At 42.5% G+C, this 19,015-nt stretch overlaps 1 protein-coding gene and 1 pseudogene across 1 annotated transcript; both read left to right on the plus strand.

The window, feature by feature from the left end:
• Nucleotides 1-294: 294 nt before the first annotated feature.
• LOC112251300 (GDP-L-fucose synthase) lies at nucleotides 295-8,410 on the plus strand. Its single transcript, XM_042322317.1, has 11 exons — nucleotides 295-441; nucleotides 4,764-4,924; nucleotides 5,134-5,248; nucleotides 5,549-5,677; nucleotides 5,771-5,844; nucleotides 6,114-6,247; nucleotides 6,345-6,349; nucleotides 6,432-6,558; nucleotides 6,680-6,759; nucleotides 6,888-6,987; nucleotides 7,180-8,410. The coding sequence occupies exons 2-11, from the start codon at nucleotides 4,764-4,766 to the stop codon at nucleotides 7,233-7,235; spliced, it is 981 nt and encodes a 326-aa protein (XP_042178251.1). The 5' UTR covers nucleotides 295-441; the 3' UTR covers nucleotides 7,236-8,410.
• Nucleotides 8,411-14,427: 6,017 nt separating this feature from the next.
• LOC121846541 lies at nucleotides 14,428-18,099 on the plus strand (annotated as a pseudogene).
• Nucleotides 18,100-19,015: the final 916 nt, after the last annotated feature.

Below are 19,015 nucleotides of genomic sequence, written 5' to 3' on the forward strand. Positions count from 1 at the left end.
AACATATATAGGCTGAACAACAGGGGCCCAAAGATTGGAAATTGAATCTCAACAAGGAAACAGTCAGGTATTAGTCAAATGTCAACCTGCCAATATGTAAAACCTGTGCACCGGTTCACCTTTGCTGAGTGCTGAGAACTCGATTGTCTCGGGGGTGAATTTCCCCTAGGAAGGGCATTTACAGATCTAGGATCAGCTTCCTTTCCCAGTCATCCTTTACCATTGGTGGAGAAAATGCAAAACTGACCCCAAATTAGCCTCCACTTGCGTAACGTCGCCACTCCTTGCTGGGTCGTGTTTCCCCCCTGTTCAGCTGGAGGCGGGACTCGCCAAAATAGTTTCGTCATCATCTTAAAACCAGCTCATTTGGACTGGAATCCGGTCATGGAAGCTTCTGACTTCATAGCTAGCTAGAAGAAGAATCAAGCTCTGGAGTAACTGGTAAGCAGAACATTTTTTTTTTATGTAACTGTAGCTAACTAAAAATCGTAGTTTTTATCCCATAAAGGGTGCTATCTAAAAGAGAAATTTGATTGAAGTTGTACTGTTACAAGTCTTGCTATGCGAACAGTATCCTCTTTTGGTAACTACTTTTTATTTATTTTTTACCTTTATTTAACTAGGCAAGTCAGTTAAAAACCAATTCATATTTTGAATGACGGCCTAGGAACAGTGTGTTAGCTGTCTTGTTCAGAGGGAGAACGACAGATTTTAACCTCGTCAGCCCGGGATTTCGATCTTGCAAAAGTTCGGTTATCAGTCCAACGCTTTAACCACTAGGCTACCTGCCGCCCGAGCGGAGCATAGCGCTTGCAACGCCAGGATAGTGGTTTCATTAAAATCCTGGGACAGTGGGTTAAAATCCTGGGACAGTGGGTTAAAATCCCGGGACAGTGGGTTAAAATCCCGGGACAGTGGGTTAAAATCCCGGGACCAGTGGGTTAAAATCCTGGGACCAGTGGGTTAAAATCCTGGGACCAGTGGGTTAAAATCCTGGGACAGTGGGTTAAAATCCTGGGACCAGTGGGTTAAAATCCTGGGACCAGTGGGTTAAAATCCTGGGACCAGTGGGTTAAAATCCTGGGACCAGTGGGTTAAAATCCTGGGACCAGTGGGTTAAAATCCTGGGACCAGTGGGTTAAAATCCTGGGACCAGTGGGTTAAAATCCTGGGACCAGTGGGTTAAAATCCTGGGACCAGTGGGTTAAAATCCTGGGACCAGTGGGTTAAAATCCTGGGACAGTGATGTCGGTTCAGCTAAATCTAGTGTATGACAAAGTGGGAGAGGAGGGGGGTTGAAGCTTATTTACTACATTTCTACACGATTTAGAAACATGCCCAGTCATTAATTAGGCCTATAACCGCAAGATTAGGTTTAAAGGTCTGTGGAACGGCATATACAGTAACCACTACTCAATCTCGTCATAAATTGACTCATTTACTTATGGAACGGCGCATACAGTGAAACATGACGTACATGTATAAAAACACGCTATGAAGTCCCAACAAGGCCGGCTTCAAATACCAACAGGTTATTTTTTTTCACCATAAAATTGCACCTGTAGGATTGCAAACGTCAACCCATCGCCTTTGCAGACTAATGAGAGATGGTGGGCTACTATTCCTAATGTGATGAGTAGATTTCAGTGCGTTATATTATTAGCTTAAATTATGACAATCACCATTAGCAAAACAAACCAATTTGGGCCCGGTTTAGCCAACATTTTATGGCTAAATTCATCGTAACCGCCGATAACTTCCGAACAAAGTTGACAATAAATAAAAAGTTGGCAATGTCTTTGCAATTGATACAAATAAGCGATGTATATAACATGATTCAAATGAAAACCGAGGTGACTGCATTAAATATAAATACCATATGTTTCAGCTAGCCTACTGCCTTTCTAAGCTGCCTATCATCTAAAGCTGTTGAAGACCATCGCCCAATAATTGCCAGCCGTAGTAGGAAAGATGCATCTATAAAACACTCGTAGTTTAAGCATAAATTCCATCACTATCGGGTAATGCAGGTGTCAGCACGTAATGACATAATTAGACGTTTCTTCTCCGTTCGTTGCACGCTCGTCGCCTTTTATAAACGCATTAAATGCAATTCTACTACACTCTATTATGACGGGAGAGGATAAGCAACATGTTTTTTTCCTTCCTATGACACAAATTATAGCCTACTTTGCTGACACTGACAAACAGATCAGTAAAAACGACCTTGTTGCAACCATTTGAATTGGTTGAATTTTGAGATCTTGTGATAGGCCTCGGCAGACCTATTAACTACCTTTCACTGTGCGCTGCAACCAACATGGACTTGTGTAGACATAACATAGTACATGTAAATACATCACACTCCAATTAGTGTGATATGTTAGGTTTCGTATGGTATGTATTCATTTGTGGATGTCCATCATCCATTGAGTATGATATCTTACGAATTACAATTACTTTATTCAGGATGTATACTGAACAAAAACATAAACGCAACATGTAAAGTGTTGGTCCCATGTTTCATGAGCTGAAATAAAATATCCCAGAGATGTTCCATATGCACAAAAAGCTTATCTCACATTTTATGCACACATTTGTTTACATCCCAGTTAGTGAGCATTTCTCCTTTGCCAAGATAATCCACCCGCCTGAAAGACGTGACATATCAAGAAACTGATTAAACAGCATGATCATTACTCAGGTGCACCTTATGCTGGGGACAAAAGGCCACTCTAAAATGTGCAGTTTTATCACACAACACAATGACACAAATGTTCTAGTTTTGAGGGAGTGTGCAATTGGCATGCTGACTGCAGGAATGTCCACCAGAGCTGTTGCCAAATAATTTTATGTTACTTTCTCTACCATAAGCAGCCTCCAACATTGTTTTTTGATAATTTGTCAGTACATCCAACCAGCCTCACAACTGCAGACCTCGTGTAACCACACCAGCCCAGGACCTCCACATCCAGCTTCTTCACCTGCAGGATTGTCTGAGACCAGCCACACGGGCGGCTGATGAAACTGTGGGTTTGCACAACCTAAATAATTTCTGTCAGAAACTGTCTCAGGAAGCTCCTCTGCATGCTCGTCGTCCTCACCCGGATCTTGACCTGACTGCAGTTCAGCATCGTAACCGACTTCAGTTGGCAAATGCTCACCTTTGATGGCTACTGGCACGCTGGAGAAGTGTGCTCTTCAAGGGTAAATCCCAGTTTCAACTGTACTGGGCAGATGGCAGACAGTGTGTGTGGTGTGGGTGAGCGGTTTGCTGATGTCAACGTTGTGAACAGAGTGCCAAATGGTGGCGGTGGGGTTATGGAATGTGCAGGCATAAGCTACGGACAACTAACACAATTTCATTTTATTGATGGCAATTTGAATGCACAGAGATACCGTGACGAGATCCTGAGGCCCATTGTCGTGCCATTCCTATGCCGCCATCACCTCAGATTTCAGCATGATAATGCACATTCCTGTGTCGCAAGGATCTGTACACAACTCCTGGAAGCTTAACATTTCCCAGTTCTTCCATGGCCTGCATAGTCACCAGACATGTGACCCATTGAGCATGTTTGGGATGCTCTGGACCGACATGTACGACAGTGTGTTTCAGTTCCCGCCAATATCCAGCAACTTCGCACAGCCATTGAAGAGGAGTGGGACAACATTCCACAGGCCACAATCAACAGCCTGATCAACTCAATGCAAAGGGGATGTGTCATGCTGCATGTGGCAAATGGTCACACCAGATACTGACTGGTTTTCTGATCCACACCTCTACCTTTTTTTAAATAATCTTCTCATGAAGGTAGTTTACCTGCACTGTATCTGCGAGCAATTGGCTAGTGCGCACGTGCCAAGAACAAAAACCACAAAAGGCTTCACAGGCATTTAGGGCTGCTTTGCATTACTGTTTTTCAGACTATGTAGCATTTGCAAATAAAATTCAAGTTAAAAGAATATATATTTTATTTTGCCCACTTGCATTTATGTATATAATATTTACCAGACATAATGAAGAGATTCCTTATATACACACTTTGTTTTGATATACACTGAACAAAAATAAACGCAACATGCAAAATTCTCTCTTTTTTTTTGTAATTTAGCAGACATGCTTACACTTGTATAAATATTTTGTACTGGGCCTTCATAGGAATCGAACCCAAAACCCTGGTTTTGCAAGCGCCATGCACTACCAACTGAGCCACATGGGACTGTACTGAATAACATTTCATATAAATCAATAAAAATAAGTAACTAGGCCTTAATCTATGGATTTCACATGACTGGGAATACAGATATGCATCTGTTGGTCACAGATACCTTTTTATTGATAGGAGCAATATTCTTTTTTTATTTGTCAAATGACAGCCAAGCATCAATTGTGTAAACGTGTTTCTATGCAATTTCTCACAATTATTTTTACCGACGCAAAAAAACACCAAACAAACAAATTGTCTATCAATATTTATACACTTGTACTCTCGTTTCCATGAACCCAGACTGTAGAATAGAATAGAAACTGTAGAATAGGTTTATATTACCTAGGACTACTTTCTGTGTACAGATGTTGTCTTCAGCTCTGTTAGTAACTCTTGTTTAATTGATCATTGAATTACATCAGTCATTTCAGGGGAAATCCTTTGTAAAACTTTAGCCTACTTTCAGAGCACATGACCTGCAGATTGTAAGCCTTTCACTCTTTGTTTCTGTGTTTCTCTCGCCTACTCTTTCTTTCTTTACCCCCCATGCAGATGGGAGATAGCATGGTGGATCAGAACAGTCCTATGCGGGTGTTGGTGACTGGGGGGACTGGTCTGGTGGGTAGGGCCATAGAACATGTTGTCAAAGAAGAGGGAGGAGCGCGGGAGGGAGAGGAGTGGATCTTCCTCTCCTCTAAGGATGCAAATCTCATGTGAGAGCTACACGCGCACACACATACGCACTCACACATAGACAAACACACATGGTATGCATACACGCACATGTATATACACAAACAACACACACACCTGACCCTCTCCTGCCTCAGTGCTAACTGTGGGTGCCTTTGTAGCCCAGCCTCTGAGTCTTTGAAAAGTCAAGCTGACGTGTGTGTGTGTGGGTTTGTGTATGTTCACTCAGGGACATGGGTGAGACGCAGGCAGTGTTTTTGAAGCACCAGCCCACCCACGTCATCCACCTGGCAGCCATGGTGGGAGGGCTCTTCAAGAACATGAGGGCCAACCTAGACTTCTGGGTAAGAGGAGGGGATTCAGGGGTTGTAATGACAGAGGCTGCATCTCCAGAAGTGTGCACTTGCTCAATTTCTCACCTTATTTTGAAAATGGTGGAAACTGCCATGAAAAGGACTCGGTAAATAAACAGATTTTTAAGCTTCATCCCAATTGGTACTCTATTCACTATGGGCCCTGGTCAAAGGTAGTACATTACTAACTAGTTCATAGGGTGCTAATTTGGAACCTGGTTCAACTGGTTCCATGTGTGTGATTGTGTTCATGTTTATTTACCAACGTATTCATCCATGTGTGTTCTCCAGAGGAACAACATCTACATCAATGACAACGTCCTGCAGGCAGCCCATGAGGTGGATGCTGTCAGGGTGGTCTCCTGTCTCTCCACCTGCATTTTCCCTGATAAGACCACCTATCCCATCAATGAGACCATGGTAACCTGCGTGTGCGTGCGTGTGCGTGTGCGTGCGTGTGTGTGTGTGGTAGACATGATGGTAGTTGACTATCTCTTACTTATTATCTTGCAGATCCACAACGGCCCTCCTCACGAGTCTAACTTTGGCTACTCCTATGCTAAGAGAATGATCGATGTCCACAATAGGTGTGTTGGTGTTTTATTGAACCTTCATTTAACCAGGAAGTCTTCTTTTACAAGGGAAGTGTGTGTGCACAGCTTCCCTATTTTGCTATAGACGTCCTCTGCGGGCCCATCCAGAACAATCTTGTGGGCCTCCTGTACCCTTGACCCTTTAGCTGCTCAGTGACCTCTAGAAGGGAGTCAATATAATCTGTGTATATTCAATAATAGTGTGTGTGTGTGTGTGTGTTCAATGTTTGTGGATTATGTTGAGGTGTGTGTTTGTCTTGCAGGGCGTATCACCAGCAGCGTGGGCGATGCTACACAGCCGTGATACCGACCAATGTGTTTGGCCCCCATGATAACTTCAACATCGAGGATGGACATGTACTTCCAGGCCTCATACACAAAGCCTACATTGCTCAGAGTAAGATGACTACACAACACTTACTGTTAACTATCACTCTCTAGTTATTTATTCTTAAGCTAACTGTTTTAATCTATACAGTATACCTCCCTACAAGGATCGGTATAGCCACATTCCTTCACACGTGTGTGTGTGTGTGTGTATGTGTGTGTGTGTGTGTGTGTGTGTGTGTGTGTGTTAGGAGGGTAGTCCATTGGTGGTGTGGGGCTCAGGAACTCCCAGAAGGCAGTTCATCTACTCATTGGATCTGGCTCGTCTCTTCCTCTGGGTGCTGAGAGAGTACCCTGAGGTGGACCCCATCATACTGTCTGGTGAGCATACACACACTCTGACTTTCTCTCTCTCGTACTCACACATACTCTCGATCTCACACACACATTTAACAACAGTATTTTCAGGCTTCAGCGTTCATTCTCCCTCTCTGTATTTTAGTTGGTGAGGAGGAGGAGGTGTCCATTAAGGAGGCAGCAGAGGGCGTTGTCGAAGCACTGGGGTTCAAAGGTCAAGTGACTGTATCCTTTCACCTAGGTGCATGTCCAGATATACAGCTCAAACACAGTCCCTCTCTCTCTTTCATACTCACTTGCTCTCACACACTGTCAGTCATTCAGTGTTTGATTCCTTAACCCCTGACCTTCAGTATGACAGAACTAAAGCAGACGGTCAGTTCAAGAAGACAGCCAGCAACGCCAAGCTGCTGCGGTACCGCCCCAACTTCACCTTTACCCCCTTCAAACAAGGTACCTACCTCCCCAACACCAGCAATTTGAAAAGCCCCAAAAGTAGATTGTGCAGATTTATTTGTGCATTTAACCAAAAACAATGTCATATATGTATTCTGCCATCTTTATGCATGTTCACCACTGACATATCAAATAAAGATGTTTGGTTTCTGATGCTGAGTCTCCTATCCCCCCAATTCACACACACAGCCTTGAAGGAGACATGTGATTGGTTCGTGGCCAATTACGACACCGCCCGCAAGTGAAGATTCCTCAAAACAGATGGGCTGTTAGGAAACCAGTCTAAGGAAGGAAGGAGCAGGGAGAGGGGACTGTGATGGAGGGGTCAGGAGGAGTGGAGCTGAAGGTTCTAGAACTGACAAAGAACTTAGGACTTAGAGTGTACATGAAGAACATTATCTGCCATTAAATGAAGTCCTGTTAGACTGATGTAATGTGGTCCTGATCATGTTGCTGAGATTCCATGAAGAATGTGTAGAGTGTAGGCTGGGCTAATCGCTCTGTTTTAACACTCAAACAGCATCCTGTTCATATATCAGTTGTACTCAAACTATTTGAGAAGGTGGCAAAGGTCTGGATGGCTATTGTAATTTATCGGCATAGTAATGAATCCTCAACCCATTCGACCCCAAACTGTTCACACCCCTTTTGTTGGCAGAGAAAAATTAGATGTTTTAAAGCTAATTTCCAGCAATTCTACACATTTTCCATGTCTTATTTGTTGATATACCATGAGTTGAATCCTGACTGCATTGACCCCATTCTGAGTCAAGATCCAGCCTACGGTCCAACTGTTGAGTATGGCTGCCCTATATAGTACACTACTTTTGACCAGGGATCTATGGCACTATGTAGGACAGGGATGGGCAACTCCAGTCCTTGAGGGCCTGATTGGTGAAACTTTTCGCCCATCCCTAGCCAACACAGCTGATTCAACTAATTACATTCTCAACTGAAGATCATGATTAGTTGATTATTGGAGTCAGGTGTGTTAGCTGGGGCAAAACTGTGACACCAATCAGGCCCTCGGGGACTGGAATTACCCACCTCTGATGTAAGATGTGTCCCAAATAGTACCCTATTTCCTATCTTGTCTGGAGTGACCAGCAGGACTCCTATCTCCTCTATAACCATGTCTATACCTGCATATGACTAGAGTGGGTATAATGGACTTAAACTAGTTCTTTGTCCATAGGCTTTCTTCTATGTCCACCCAATATGGCAACAAAATAGAATTTTCCACAAATAAATCATTGTGCTGCCATTTTGAGTGGGTTGTTCACTACTCAATTTGTCTGCTGTATCATATAGAATACCAGGAGGTTTTGGATATGTTCTTTTATATATTTCTTTACTAAATACAACTGTGCAATATGTACATGAGTGGTGGGCTGAGAGAATAAATCAATGTTTATTTTAACTGCAGAGTCTGGGTGTCATTTTAGCACTACTTTGAGTCTTGTTTTAGTGCAGAACAGTGTTTTGTGGCTCTGGGATGAAGTCAGACCTGCCAACATGCACGCATTTTGCGTACCAGCTACGCAATTCTCTGTCCATGTACGCAGGTACGAAATCCGAGTTAAAAGTACGCAGAAATTAATAGGGCCTGATTTTTTTGTTTAACATTTTCATAAAACATTTATCCAACTGAGAATCTAACATCCCGATTCTCGAGCTGCAGCACACAGATGTACGGAGTTTGTGTCAACGGACAAGATGATAAATACATAATTATTTGCCGTAGCTACCTCGTGTCTGCGCCTTCTGTTTGCTGTGATGCTGAGTTGGCCGACTGTCAGCAGTACGTAAACACATGGACAAAACCCCTTTCGACTCCGTTTGTGGCATTTGCCAGTGAAAGAATTTAACTGCAAATACGAAAAATAACTGGTCGCATTTGTGATATACATTTAATGCTGCATCCCAGTAATTGTATTTTCCACGTAACATTACGAGGATCACACGATCTGATATAAATACAGTTAGTCTGTTCCACGTCACAAAAAGCATTACAAGTATAACAAAAAATAAATATTAACATATTGCCATTAAATGGAGTCGGGAGTTTAGAAGACGGCGCGATAAAGAATGAATAAGTGTCCGGTATTAGCTATAGAGGAAATACTTCACTAAATGAGATTTGATCGATTTCGAAAATCTGAAATGTATGCGCTGCAAAGAAATTCAATAGGCACCTTTACATAGGCTGAAACAGCGGACTCTTCTAGCGAACAGCGTTCAGATTCCCTTTGTGGTCTACTTAAGCTTTATGTAGCCCGTTTGTGGTCTGTGTCGATGCCATCATTTGCTTTTGTGTTTTCAAAATGATTTTGCTTTTAGTGTTGATTAGGAAACTGTGTCTAAAAAAGGCAATCAGATTTACAAACAGCGTGCGCACGAGGGAGGGGTGTTTAACATGTTATCAAAACTCCAGGGAAAGCCCACGCGAAACAAATGAATGGTGGAAAACTAATGGAACAATTTCCGTTTGACCTCTAGGTATGACTCTTACTGTGGTACACTATTTACATCTATACAACCCTGATCAACCAGACAGGTGTTCCATATACCTTACCCTCCCACACGGTGTAGAATGCAGACCTGCCAACCCTGTCCAACTTTTTAGAGTACCGCAGTGAGTCTTAATACATAGAGGTAAAACAGGCAAATGGTTCTGTTTTCCACCATTTTTCCCATAGTGGATTTTAAACACTTAAGGGTTTTGTTTCACATAGGTTTAGCCTGGCATAAATCTATGTAGGACAAAAAATGAAACGCTAATGTGGCCACCAAAGGACTACAAATGCCATGATAATCCGGATGAGACTGCTGAATTGAGGCAAAGGGAATAATCTCTGGATTAACTAAATGTGGTAATGAATAAATAGGCTACATGTCTTGAAAATGGACTATTCTGTGAACTGTCATGTGCAAGTTTAAATTAACAATACCTGTTAGCAAAGGTTAACTAGAGATGACGTGAAGGGGCTTGCAGTGATTTGTAGTTTTGCATGACATCTTTGATGGTAATTAGCATTTGCCTAAATGAAGAATATATTGATAAAAAGTCCTTGTCAGATATTTACATGTTATCAAAACACCAGGGAAAGACCCCACGAAACAAATGACACTTCCACCACAGGGCTCTATTAGCAGTTAGCTAAATTTGGTGCAAAGAATAATTTCCCAGTGCTCTGACAGACATGGTTTTTTGTACATTGTCCCGGTCCACAAAGTTAAAAACAAAATATAAAACACTAGGAAGCAAACAGAACCAAAATGGGGAGGGACCTACCAAAACATTTCACTGAAGACTTTTTGCAATGAAAACAAGTTTAATGGACAAATTCAGGTAGGTCCCTGAATTGCATTTGCTTCCGTTTGGTTTCTAGTGAATACCCCCTGAATTGTCCATTTGCAAAACCAACATTCGTTGCAAACTAGTTTGCTACTATGTGCACAAATGAAAAACACCCCAGGTTATGGAGACGCATCATATTTACAATATACACTTCTGATAAATATGTATTATCGAACAATGCATTGAGAGCCCACGCTATATTGTGACTAACACACACATTAAGGTAGTCTGGTGGATCCAGCCTGAACGCTACGTTCACTATTTCACTTGAAAAGAAAAGGTGAACACAGGGATCAGGCTGGTTCCACTAGGTTAGGCTAAACGGTGTTCTCATAGGAAATAATTGACTTGACAAGCCAGTCTACCTGGCCCAGCAACTCTTTTGATAGATAAGAGCAACATCTCATACTGGAACTAGCTCTATTTGTGCCATCAGTCACGCCATACCAAATATTTGACATATGACACTCATGGTATAGGAGTGCAAGGAGTAGAATGTCCACACAGACTGGTACACAGGCTCCCACGCATTCCTTTGCTGGTGTAGAACACCGAACAATGAATTCTAGGGCTGGTCTCCCAGACGGTTCAGGGCTAGGCTTAATCGCAAAGGCATACTCAAAGAATCTTCATTGAAAGTGCTTTTTATTCCAGGATTAGGCTTAATCTGTGTCCAGGAAATGACCCCTATTCTCCTGATCATTGAATTGTCCTCTTTGCTTTATTTCCATGTCGACATAATGGAAACTGTCAAATGAGTACATTTTGTCATTCTACTTCACTATTGGAGCTAGTAACATAAGCATTTCACTGCACCTGCGTATCGGTGTGCGCGACCAATTCATTTTGATGTTAAATATGCCCTTCACACACAAATGTTTACAAACTTTGCATTACTGATATTTTATTATTCATTTTTTTTAAATCAAAACAATAGATATGCCCTTCATACAAAAACACTTGCCTTTGACAGGCAGCTTAAAAAAAACATTTAAGATCAGAAAAACACATAATATTCCCAACCGTTAGTCAAGTCAGAGTAATTTATGAGTGCAATTTAGTGCTTTATGGGCAAATCTTAACTTCCATTTACGTGAAATTTCACTTAGTCTCTCAATGACATCAATACATGACTCAAGGAAAATTAATCTTAAGAGAAAGTTATAATTCGCCTTTTTTGTCCTCTACATAACTTAAATATAAATACCATATGCTTCAGCTAGCCTACTGCCTTTCTAAGCTGCCTATCATCTAAAGCTGTTGAAGACCATCGCCCAATAATTGCCAGCCGTAGTAGGAAAGATGCATCTATAAAACACTCGTAGTTTAAGCATAAATTCCATCACTATCGGGTAATGCAGGTGTCAGCACGTAATGACATAATTAGACGTTTCTTCTCCGTTCGTTGCACGCTCGTCGCCTTTTATAAACGCATTAAATGCAATTCTACTACACTCTATTATGACGGGAGAGGATAAGCAACATGTTTTTTTCCTTCCTATGACACAAATTATAGCCTACTTTGCTGACACTGACAAACAGATCAGTAAAAACGACCTTGTTGCAACCATTTGAATTGGTTGAATTTTGAGATCTTGTGATAGGCCTCGGCAGACCTATTAACTACCTTTCACTGTGCGCTGCAACCAACATGGACTTGTGTAGACATAACATAGTACATGTAAATACATCACACTCCAATTAGTGTGATATGTTAGGTTTCGTATGGTATGTATTCATTTGTGGATGTCCATCATCCATTGAGTATGATATCTTACGAATTACAATTACTTTATTCAGGATGTATACTGAACAAAAACATAAACGCAACATGTAAAGTGTTGGTCCCATGTTTCATGAGCTGAAATAAAATATCCCAGAGATGTTCCATATGCAGAAAAAGCTTATCTCACATTTTATGCACACATTTGTTTACATCCCAGTTAGTGAGCATTTCTCCTTTGCCAAGATAATCCACCCGCCTGAAAGACGTGACATATCAAGAAACTGATTAAACAGCATGATCATTACTCAGGTGCACCTTATGCTGGGGACAAAAGGCCACTCTAAAATGTGCAGTTTTATCACACAACACAATGACACAAATGTTCTAGTTTTGAGGGAGTGTGCAATTGGCATGCTGACTGCAGGAATGTCCACCAGAGCTGTTGCCAAATAATTTTATGTTACTTTCTCTACCATAAGCAGCCTCCAACATTGTTTTTTGATAATTTGTCAGTACATCCAACCAGCCTCACAACTGCAGACCTCGTGTAACCACACCAGCCCAGGACCTCCACATCCAGCTTCTTCACCTGCAGGATTGTCTGAGACCAGCCACACGGGCGGCTGATGAAACTGTGGGTTTGCACAACCTAAATAATTTCTGTCAGAAACTGTCTCAGGGAAGCTCCTCTGCATGCTCGTCGTCCTCACCCGGATCTTGACCTGACTGCAGTTCAGCATCGTAACCGACTTCAGTTGGCAAATGCTCACCTTTGATGGCTACTGGCACGCTGGAGAAGTGTGCTCTTCAAGGGTAAATCCCAGTTTCAACTGTACTGGGCAGATGGCAGACAGTGTGTGTGGTGTGGGTGAGCGGTTTGCTGATGTCAACGTTGTGAACAGAGTGCCAAATGGTGGCGGTGGGGTTATGGAATGTGCAGGCATAAGCTACGGACAACCAACACAATTTCATTTTATTGATGGCAATTTGAATGCACAGAGATACCGTGACGAGATCCTGAGGCCCATTGTCGTGCCATTCCTATGCCGCCATCACCTCAGATTTCAGCATGATAATGCACATTCCTGTGTCGCAAGGATCTGTACACAACTCCTGGAAGCTTAACATTTCCCAGTTCTTCCATGGCCTGCATAGTCACCAGACATGTGACCCATTGAGCATGTTTGGGATGCTCTGGACCGACATGTACGACAGTGTGTTTCAGTTCCCGCCAATATCCAGCAACTTCGCACAGCCATTGAAGAGGAGTGGGACAACATTCCACAGGCCACAATCAACAGCCTGATCAACTCAATGCAAAGGGGATGTGTCATGCTGCATGTGGCAAATGGTCACACCAGATACTGACTGGTTTTCTGATCCACACCTCTACCTTTTTTTTAAATAATCTTCTCATGAAGGTAGTTTACCCGCACTGTATCTGCGAGCAATTGGCTTGTGCGCACGTGCCAAGAACAAAAACCACAAAAGGCTTCACAGGCATTTAGGGCTGCTTTGCATTACTGTTTTTCAGACTATGTAGCATTTGCAAATAAAATTCAAGTTAAAAGAATATATATTTTATTTTGCCCACTTGCATTTATGTATATAATATTTACCAGACATAATGAAGAGATTCCTTATATACACACTTTGTTTTGATATACACTGAACAAAAATAAACGCAACATGCAAAATTCTCTCTTTTTTTTTGTAATTTAGCAGACATGCTTACACTTGTATAAATATTTTGTACTGGGCCTTCATAGGAATCGAACCCAAAACCCTGGTTTTGCAAGCGCCATGCACTACCAACTGAGCCACATGGGACTGTACTGAATAACATTTCATATAAATCAATAAAAATAAGTAACTAGGCCTTAATCTATGGATTTCACATGACTGGGAATACAGATATGCATCTGTTGGTCACAGATACCTTTTTATTGATAGGAGCAATATTCTTTTTTTTATTTGTCAAATGACAGCCAAGCATCAATTGTGTAAACGTGTTTCTATGCAATTTCTCACAATTATTTTTACCGACGCAAAAAAACACCAAACAAACAAATTGTCTATCAATATTTATACACTTGTACTCTCGTTTCCATGAACCCAGACTGTAGAATAGAATAGAAACTGTAGAATAGGTTTATATTACCTAGGACTACTTTCTGTGTACAGATGTTGTCTTCAGCTCTGTTAGTAACTCTTGTTTAATTGATCATTGAATTACATCAGTCATTTCAGGGGAAATCCTTTGTAAAACTTTAGCCTACTTTCAGAGCACATGACCTGCAGATTGTAAGCCTTTCACTCTTTGTTTCTGTGTTTCTCTCGCCTACTCTTTCTTTCTTTACCCCCCATGCAGATGGGAGATAGCATGGTGGATCAGAACAGTCCTATGCGGGTGTTGGTGACTGGGGGGGACTGGTCTGGTGGGTAGGGCCATAGAACATGTTGTCAAAGAAGAGGGAGGAGCGCGGGAGGGAGAGGAGTGGATCTTCCTCTCCTCTAAGGATGCAAATCTCATGTGAGAGCTACACGCGCACACACATACGCACTCACACATAGACAAACACACATGGTATGCATACACGCACATGTATATACACAAACAACACACACACCTGACCCTCTCCTGCCTCAGTGCTAACTGTGGGTGCCTTTGTAGCCCAGCCTCTGAGTCTTTGAAAAGTCAAGCTGACGTGTGTGTGTGTGGGTTTGTGTATGTTCACTCAGGGACATGGGTGAGACGCAGGCAGTGTTTTTGAAGCACCAGCCCACCCACGTCATCCACCTGGCAGCCATGGTGGGAGGGCTCTTCAAGAACATGAGGGCCAACCTAGACTTCTGGGTAAGAGGAGGGGATTCAGGGGTTGTAATGACAGAGGCTGCATCTCCAGAAGTGTGCACTTGCTCAATTTCTCACCTTATTTTGAAAATGGTGGAAACTGCCATGAAAAGGACTCGGTAAATAAACAGATTTTTAAGCTTCATCCCAATTGGTACTCTATTCACTATGGGCCCTGGTCAAAGGTAGTACATTACTAACTAGTTCATAGGGTGCTAATTTGGAACCTGGTTCAACTGGTTCCATGTGTGTGATTGTGTTCATGTTTATTTACCAACGTATTCATCCATGTGTGTTCTCCAGAGGAACAACATCTACATCAATGACAACGTCCTGCAGGCAGCCCATGAGGTGGATGCTGTCAGGGTGGTCTCCTGTCTCTCCACCTGCATTTTCCCTGATAAGACCACCTATCCCATCAATGAGACCATGGTAACCTGCGTGTGCGTGCGTGTGCGTGTGCGTGCGTGTGTGTGTGTGTGGTAGACATGATGGTAGTTGACTATCTCTTACTTATTATCTTGCAGATCCACAACGGCCCTCCTCACGAGTCTAACTTTGGCTACTCCTATGCTAAGAGAATGATCGATGTCCACAATAGGTGTGTTGGTGTTTTATTGAACCTTCATTTAACCAGGAAGTCTTCTTTTACAAGGGAAGTGTGTGTGCACAGCTTCCCTATTTTGCTATAGACGTCCTCTGCGGGCCCATCCAGAACAATCTTGTGGGCCTCCTGTACCCTTGACCCTTTAGCTGCTCAGTGACCTCTAGAAGGGAGTCAATATAATCTGTGTATATTCAATAATAGTGTGTGTGTGTGTGTGTGTGTGTGTGTGTGTGTGTGTGTGTTCAATGTTTGTGGATTATGTTGAGGTGTGTGTTTGTCTTGCAGGGCGTATCACCAGCAGCGTGGGCGATGCTACACAGCCGTGATACCGACCAATGTGTTTGGCCCCCATGATAACTTCAACATCGAGGATGGACATGTACTTCCAGGCCTCATACACAAAGCCTACATTGCTCAGAGTAAGATGACTACACAACACTTACTGTTAACTATCACTCTCTAGTTATTTATTCTTAAGCTAACTGTTTTAATCTATACAGTATACCTCCCTACAAGGATCGGTATAGCCACATTCCTTCACACGTGTGTGTGTGTGTGTGTATGTGTGTGGTGTTAGAGGAGGGTAGTCCATTGGTGGTGTGGGGCTCAGGAACTCCCAGAAGGCAGTTCATCTACTCATTGGATCTGGCTCGTCTCTTCCTCTGGGTGCTGAGAGAGTACCCTGAGGTGGACCCCATCATACTGTCTGGTGAGCATACACACACTCTGACTTTCTCTCTCTCGTACTCACACATACTCTCGATCTCACACACACATTTAACAACAGTATTTTCAGGCTTCAGCGTTCATTCTCCCTCTCTGTATTTTAGTTGGTGAGGAGGAGGAGGTGTCCATTAAGGAGGCAGCAGAGGGCGTTGTCGAAGCACTGGGGTTCAAAGGTCAAGTGACTGTATCCTTTCACCTAGGTGCATGTCCAGATATACAGCTCAAACACAGTCCCTCTCTCTCTTTCATACTCACTTGCTCTCACACACTGTCAGTCATTCAGTGTTTGATTCCTTAACCCCTGACCTTCAGTATGACAGAACTAAAGCAGACGGTCAGTTCAAGAAGACAGCCAGCAACGCCAAGCTGCTGCGGTACCGCCCCAACTTCACCTTTACCCCCTTCAAACAAGGTACCTACCTCCCCAACACCAGCAATTTGAAAAGCCCCAAAAGTAGATTGTGCAGATTTATTTGTGCATTTAACCAAAAACAATGTCATATATGTATTCTGCCATCTTTATGCATGTTCACCACTGACATATCAAATAAAGATGTTTGGTTTCTGATGCTGAGTCTCCTATCCCCCCAATTCACACACACAGCCTTGAAGGAGACATGTGATTGGTTCGTGGCCAATTACGACACCGCCCGCAAGTGAAGATTCCTCAAAACAGATGGGCTGTTAGGAAACCAGTCTAAGGAAGGAAGGAGCAGGGAGAGGGGACTGTGATGGAGGGGTCAGGAGGAGTGGAGCTGAAGGTTCTAGAACTGACAAAGAACTTAGGACTTAGAGTGTACATGAAGAACATTATCTGCCATTAAATGAAGTCCTGTTAGACTGATGTAATGTGGTCCTGATCATGTTGCTGAGATTCCATGAAGAATGTGTAGAGTGTAGGCTGGGCTAATCGCTCTGTTTTAACACTCAAACAGCATCCTGTTCATATATCAGTTGTACTCAAACTATTTGAGAAGGTGGCAAAGGTCTGGATGGCTATTGTAATTTATCGGCATAGTAATGAATCCTCAACCCATTCGACCCCAAACTGTTCACACCCCTTTTGTTGGCAGAGAAAAATTAGATGTTTTAAAGCTAATTTCCAGCAATTCTACACATTTTCCATGTCTTATTTGTTGATATACCATGAGTTGAATCCTGACTGCATTGACCCCATTCTGAGTCAAGATCCAGCCTACGGTCCAACTGTTGAGTATGGCTGCCCTATATAGTACACTACTTTTGACCAGGGATCTATGGCACTATGTAGGACAGGGATGGGCAACTCCAGTCCTTGAGGGCCTGATTGGTGAAACTTTTCGCCCATCCCTAGCCAACACAGCTGATTCAACTAATTACATTCTCAACTGAAGATCATGATTAGTTGATTATTGGAGTCAGGTGTGTTAGCTGGGGCAAAACTGTGACACCAATCAGGCCCTCGGGGACTGGAATTACCCACCTCTGATGTAAGATGTGTCCCAAATAGTACCCTATTTCCTATCTTGTCTGGAGTGACCAGCAGGACTCCTATCTCCTCTATAACCATGTCTATACCTGCATATGACTAGAGTGGGTATAATGGACTTAAACTAGTTCTTTGTCCATAGGCTTTCTTCTATGTCCACCCAATATGGCAACAAAATAGAATTTTCCACAAATAAATCATTGTGCTGCCATTTTGAGTGGGTTGTTCACTACTCAATTTGTCTGCTGTATCATATAGAATACCAGGAGGTTTTGGATATGTTCTTTTATATATTTCTTTACTAAATACAACTGTGCAATATGTACATGAGTGGTGGGCTGAGAGAATAAATCAATGTTTATTTTAACTGCAGAGTCTGGGTGTCATTTTAGCACTACTTTGAGTCTTGTTTTAGTGCAGAACAGTGTTTTGTGGCTCTGGGATGAAGTTTTCACCTAGGTTCAGAACCTGGATCAGCTTACCCTAACCACTAGGGGGTCAAATCTACCAGATCTGCATCAAGGGGTAACTTCATTCAGTCAGACCTGCCAACATGCACGCATTTTGCGTACCAGCTACGCAATTCTCTGTCCATGTACGCAGGTACGAAATCCGAGTTAAAAGTACGCAGAAATTAATAGGGCCTGATTTTTTTGTTTAACATTTATCCAACTGAGAATCTAACATCCCGATTCTCGAGCTGCAGCACACAGATGTACGGAGTTTGTGTCAACGGACAAGATGATAAATACATAATTATTTGCCGTAGCTACCTCGTGTCTGCGCCTTCTGTTTGCTGTGATGCTGAGTTGGCCGACTGTCAGCAGTACGTAAACACATGGACAAAACCCCTTTCGACTCCGTTTGTGGCATTTGCCAGTGAAAGAATTTAACTGCAAATACGAAAAATAACTGGTCGCATTTGTGATATACATTTAATGCTGCATCCCAGTAATTGTATTTTCCACGTAACATTACGAGGATCACACGATCTGATATAAATACAGTTAGTCTGTTCCACGTCACAAAAAGCATTACAAGTATAACAAAAAATAAATATTAACATATTGCCATTAAATGGAGTCGGGAGTTTAGAAGACGGCGCGATAAAGAATGAATAAGTGTCCGGTATTAGCTATAGAGGAAATACTTCACTAAATGAGATTTGATCGATTTCGAAAATCTGAAATGTATGCGCTGCAAAGAAATTCAATAGGCACCTTTACATAGGCTGAAACAGCGGACTCTTCTAGCGAACAGCGTTCAGATTCCCTTTGTGGTCT

Source organism: Oncorhynchus tshawytscha, linkage group LG05, assembly GCF_018296145.1.
Source record: "Oncorhynchus tshawytscha isolate Ot180627B linkage group LG05, Otsh_v2.0, whole genome shotgun sequence".
NCBI lineage: Eukaryota > Metazoa > Chordata > Actinopteri > Salmoniformes > Salmonidae > Oncorhynchus > Oncorhynchus tshawytscha.

Coding starts and splice junctions, on each gene's coding strand:
- LOC112251300 (XM_042322317.1), top strand. CDS start 4,764: ATGGGAGATAGCATGGTGGATCAGAACAGTCCTATGCGGGTGTTGGTG. Junction 4,925..5,133: donor TCTAAGGATGCAAATCTCAT/GTGAGAGCTACA, acceptor ATGTTCACTCAG/GGACATGGGTGAGACGCAGG. Junction 6,760..6,887: donor GGTTCAAAGGTCAAGTGACT/GTATCCTTTCAC, acceptor CCTGACCTTCAG/TATGACAGAACTAAAGCAGA.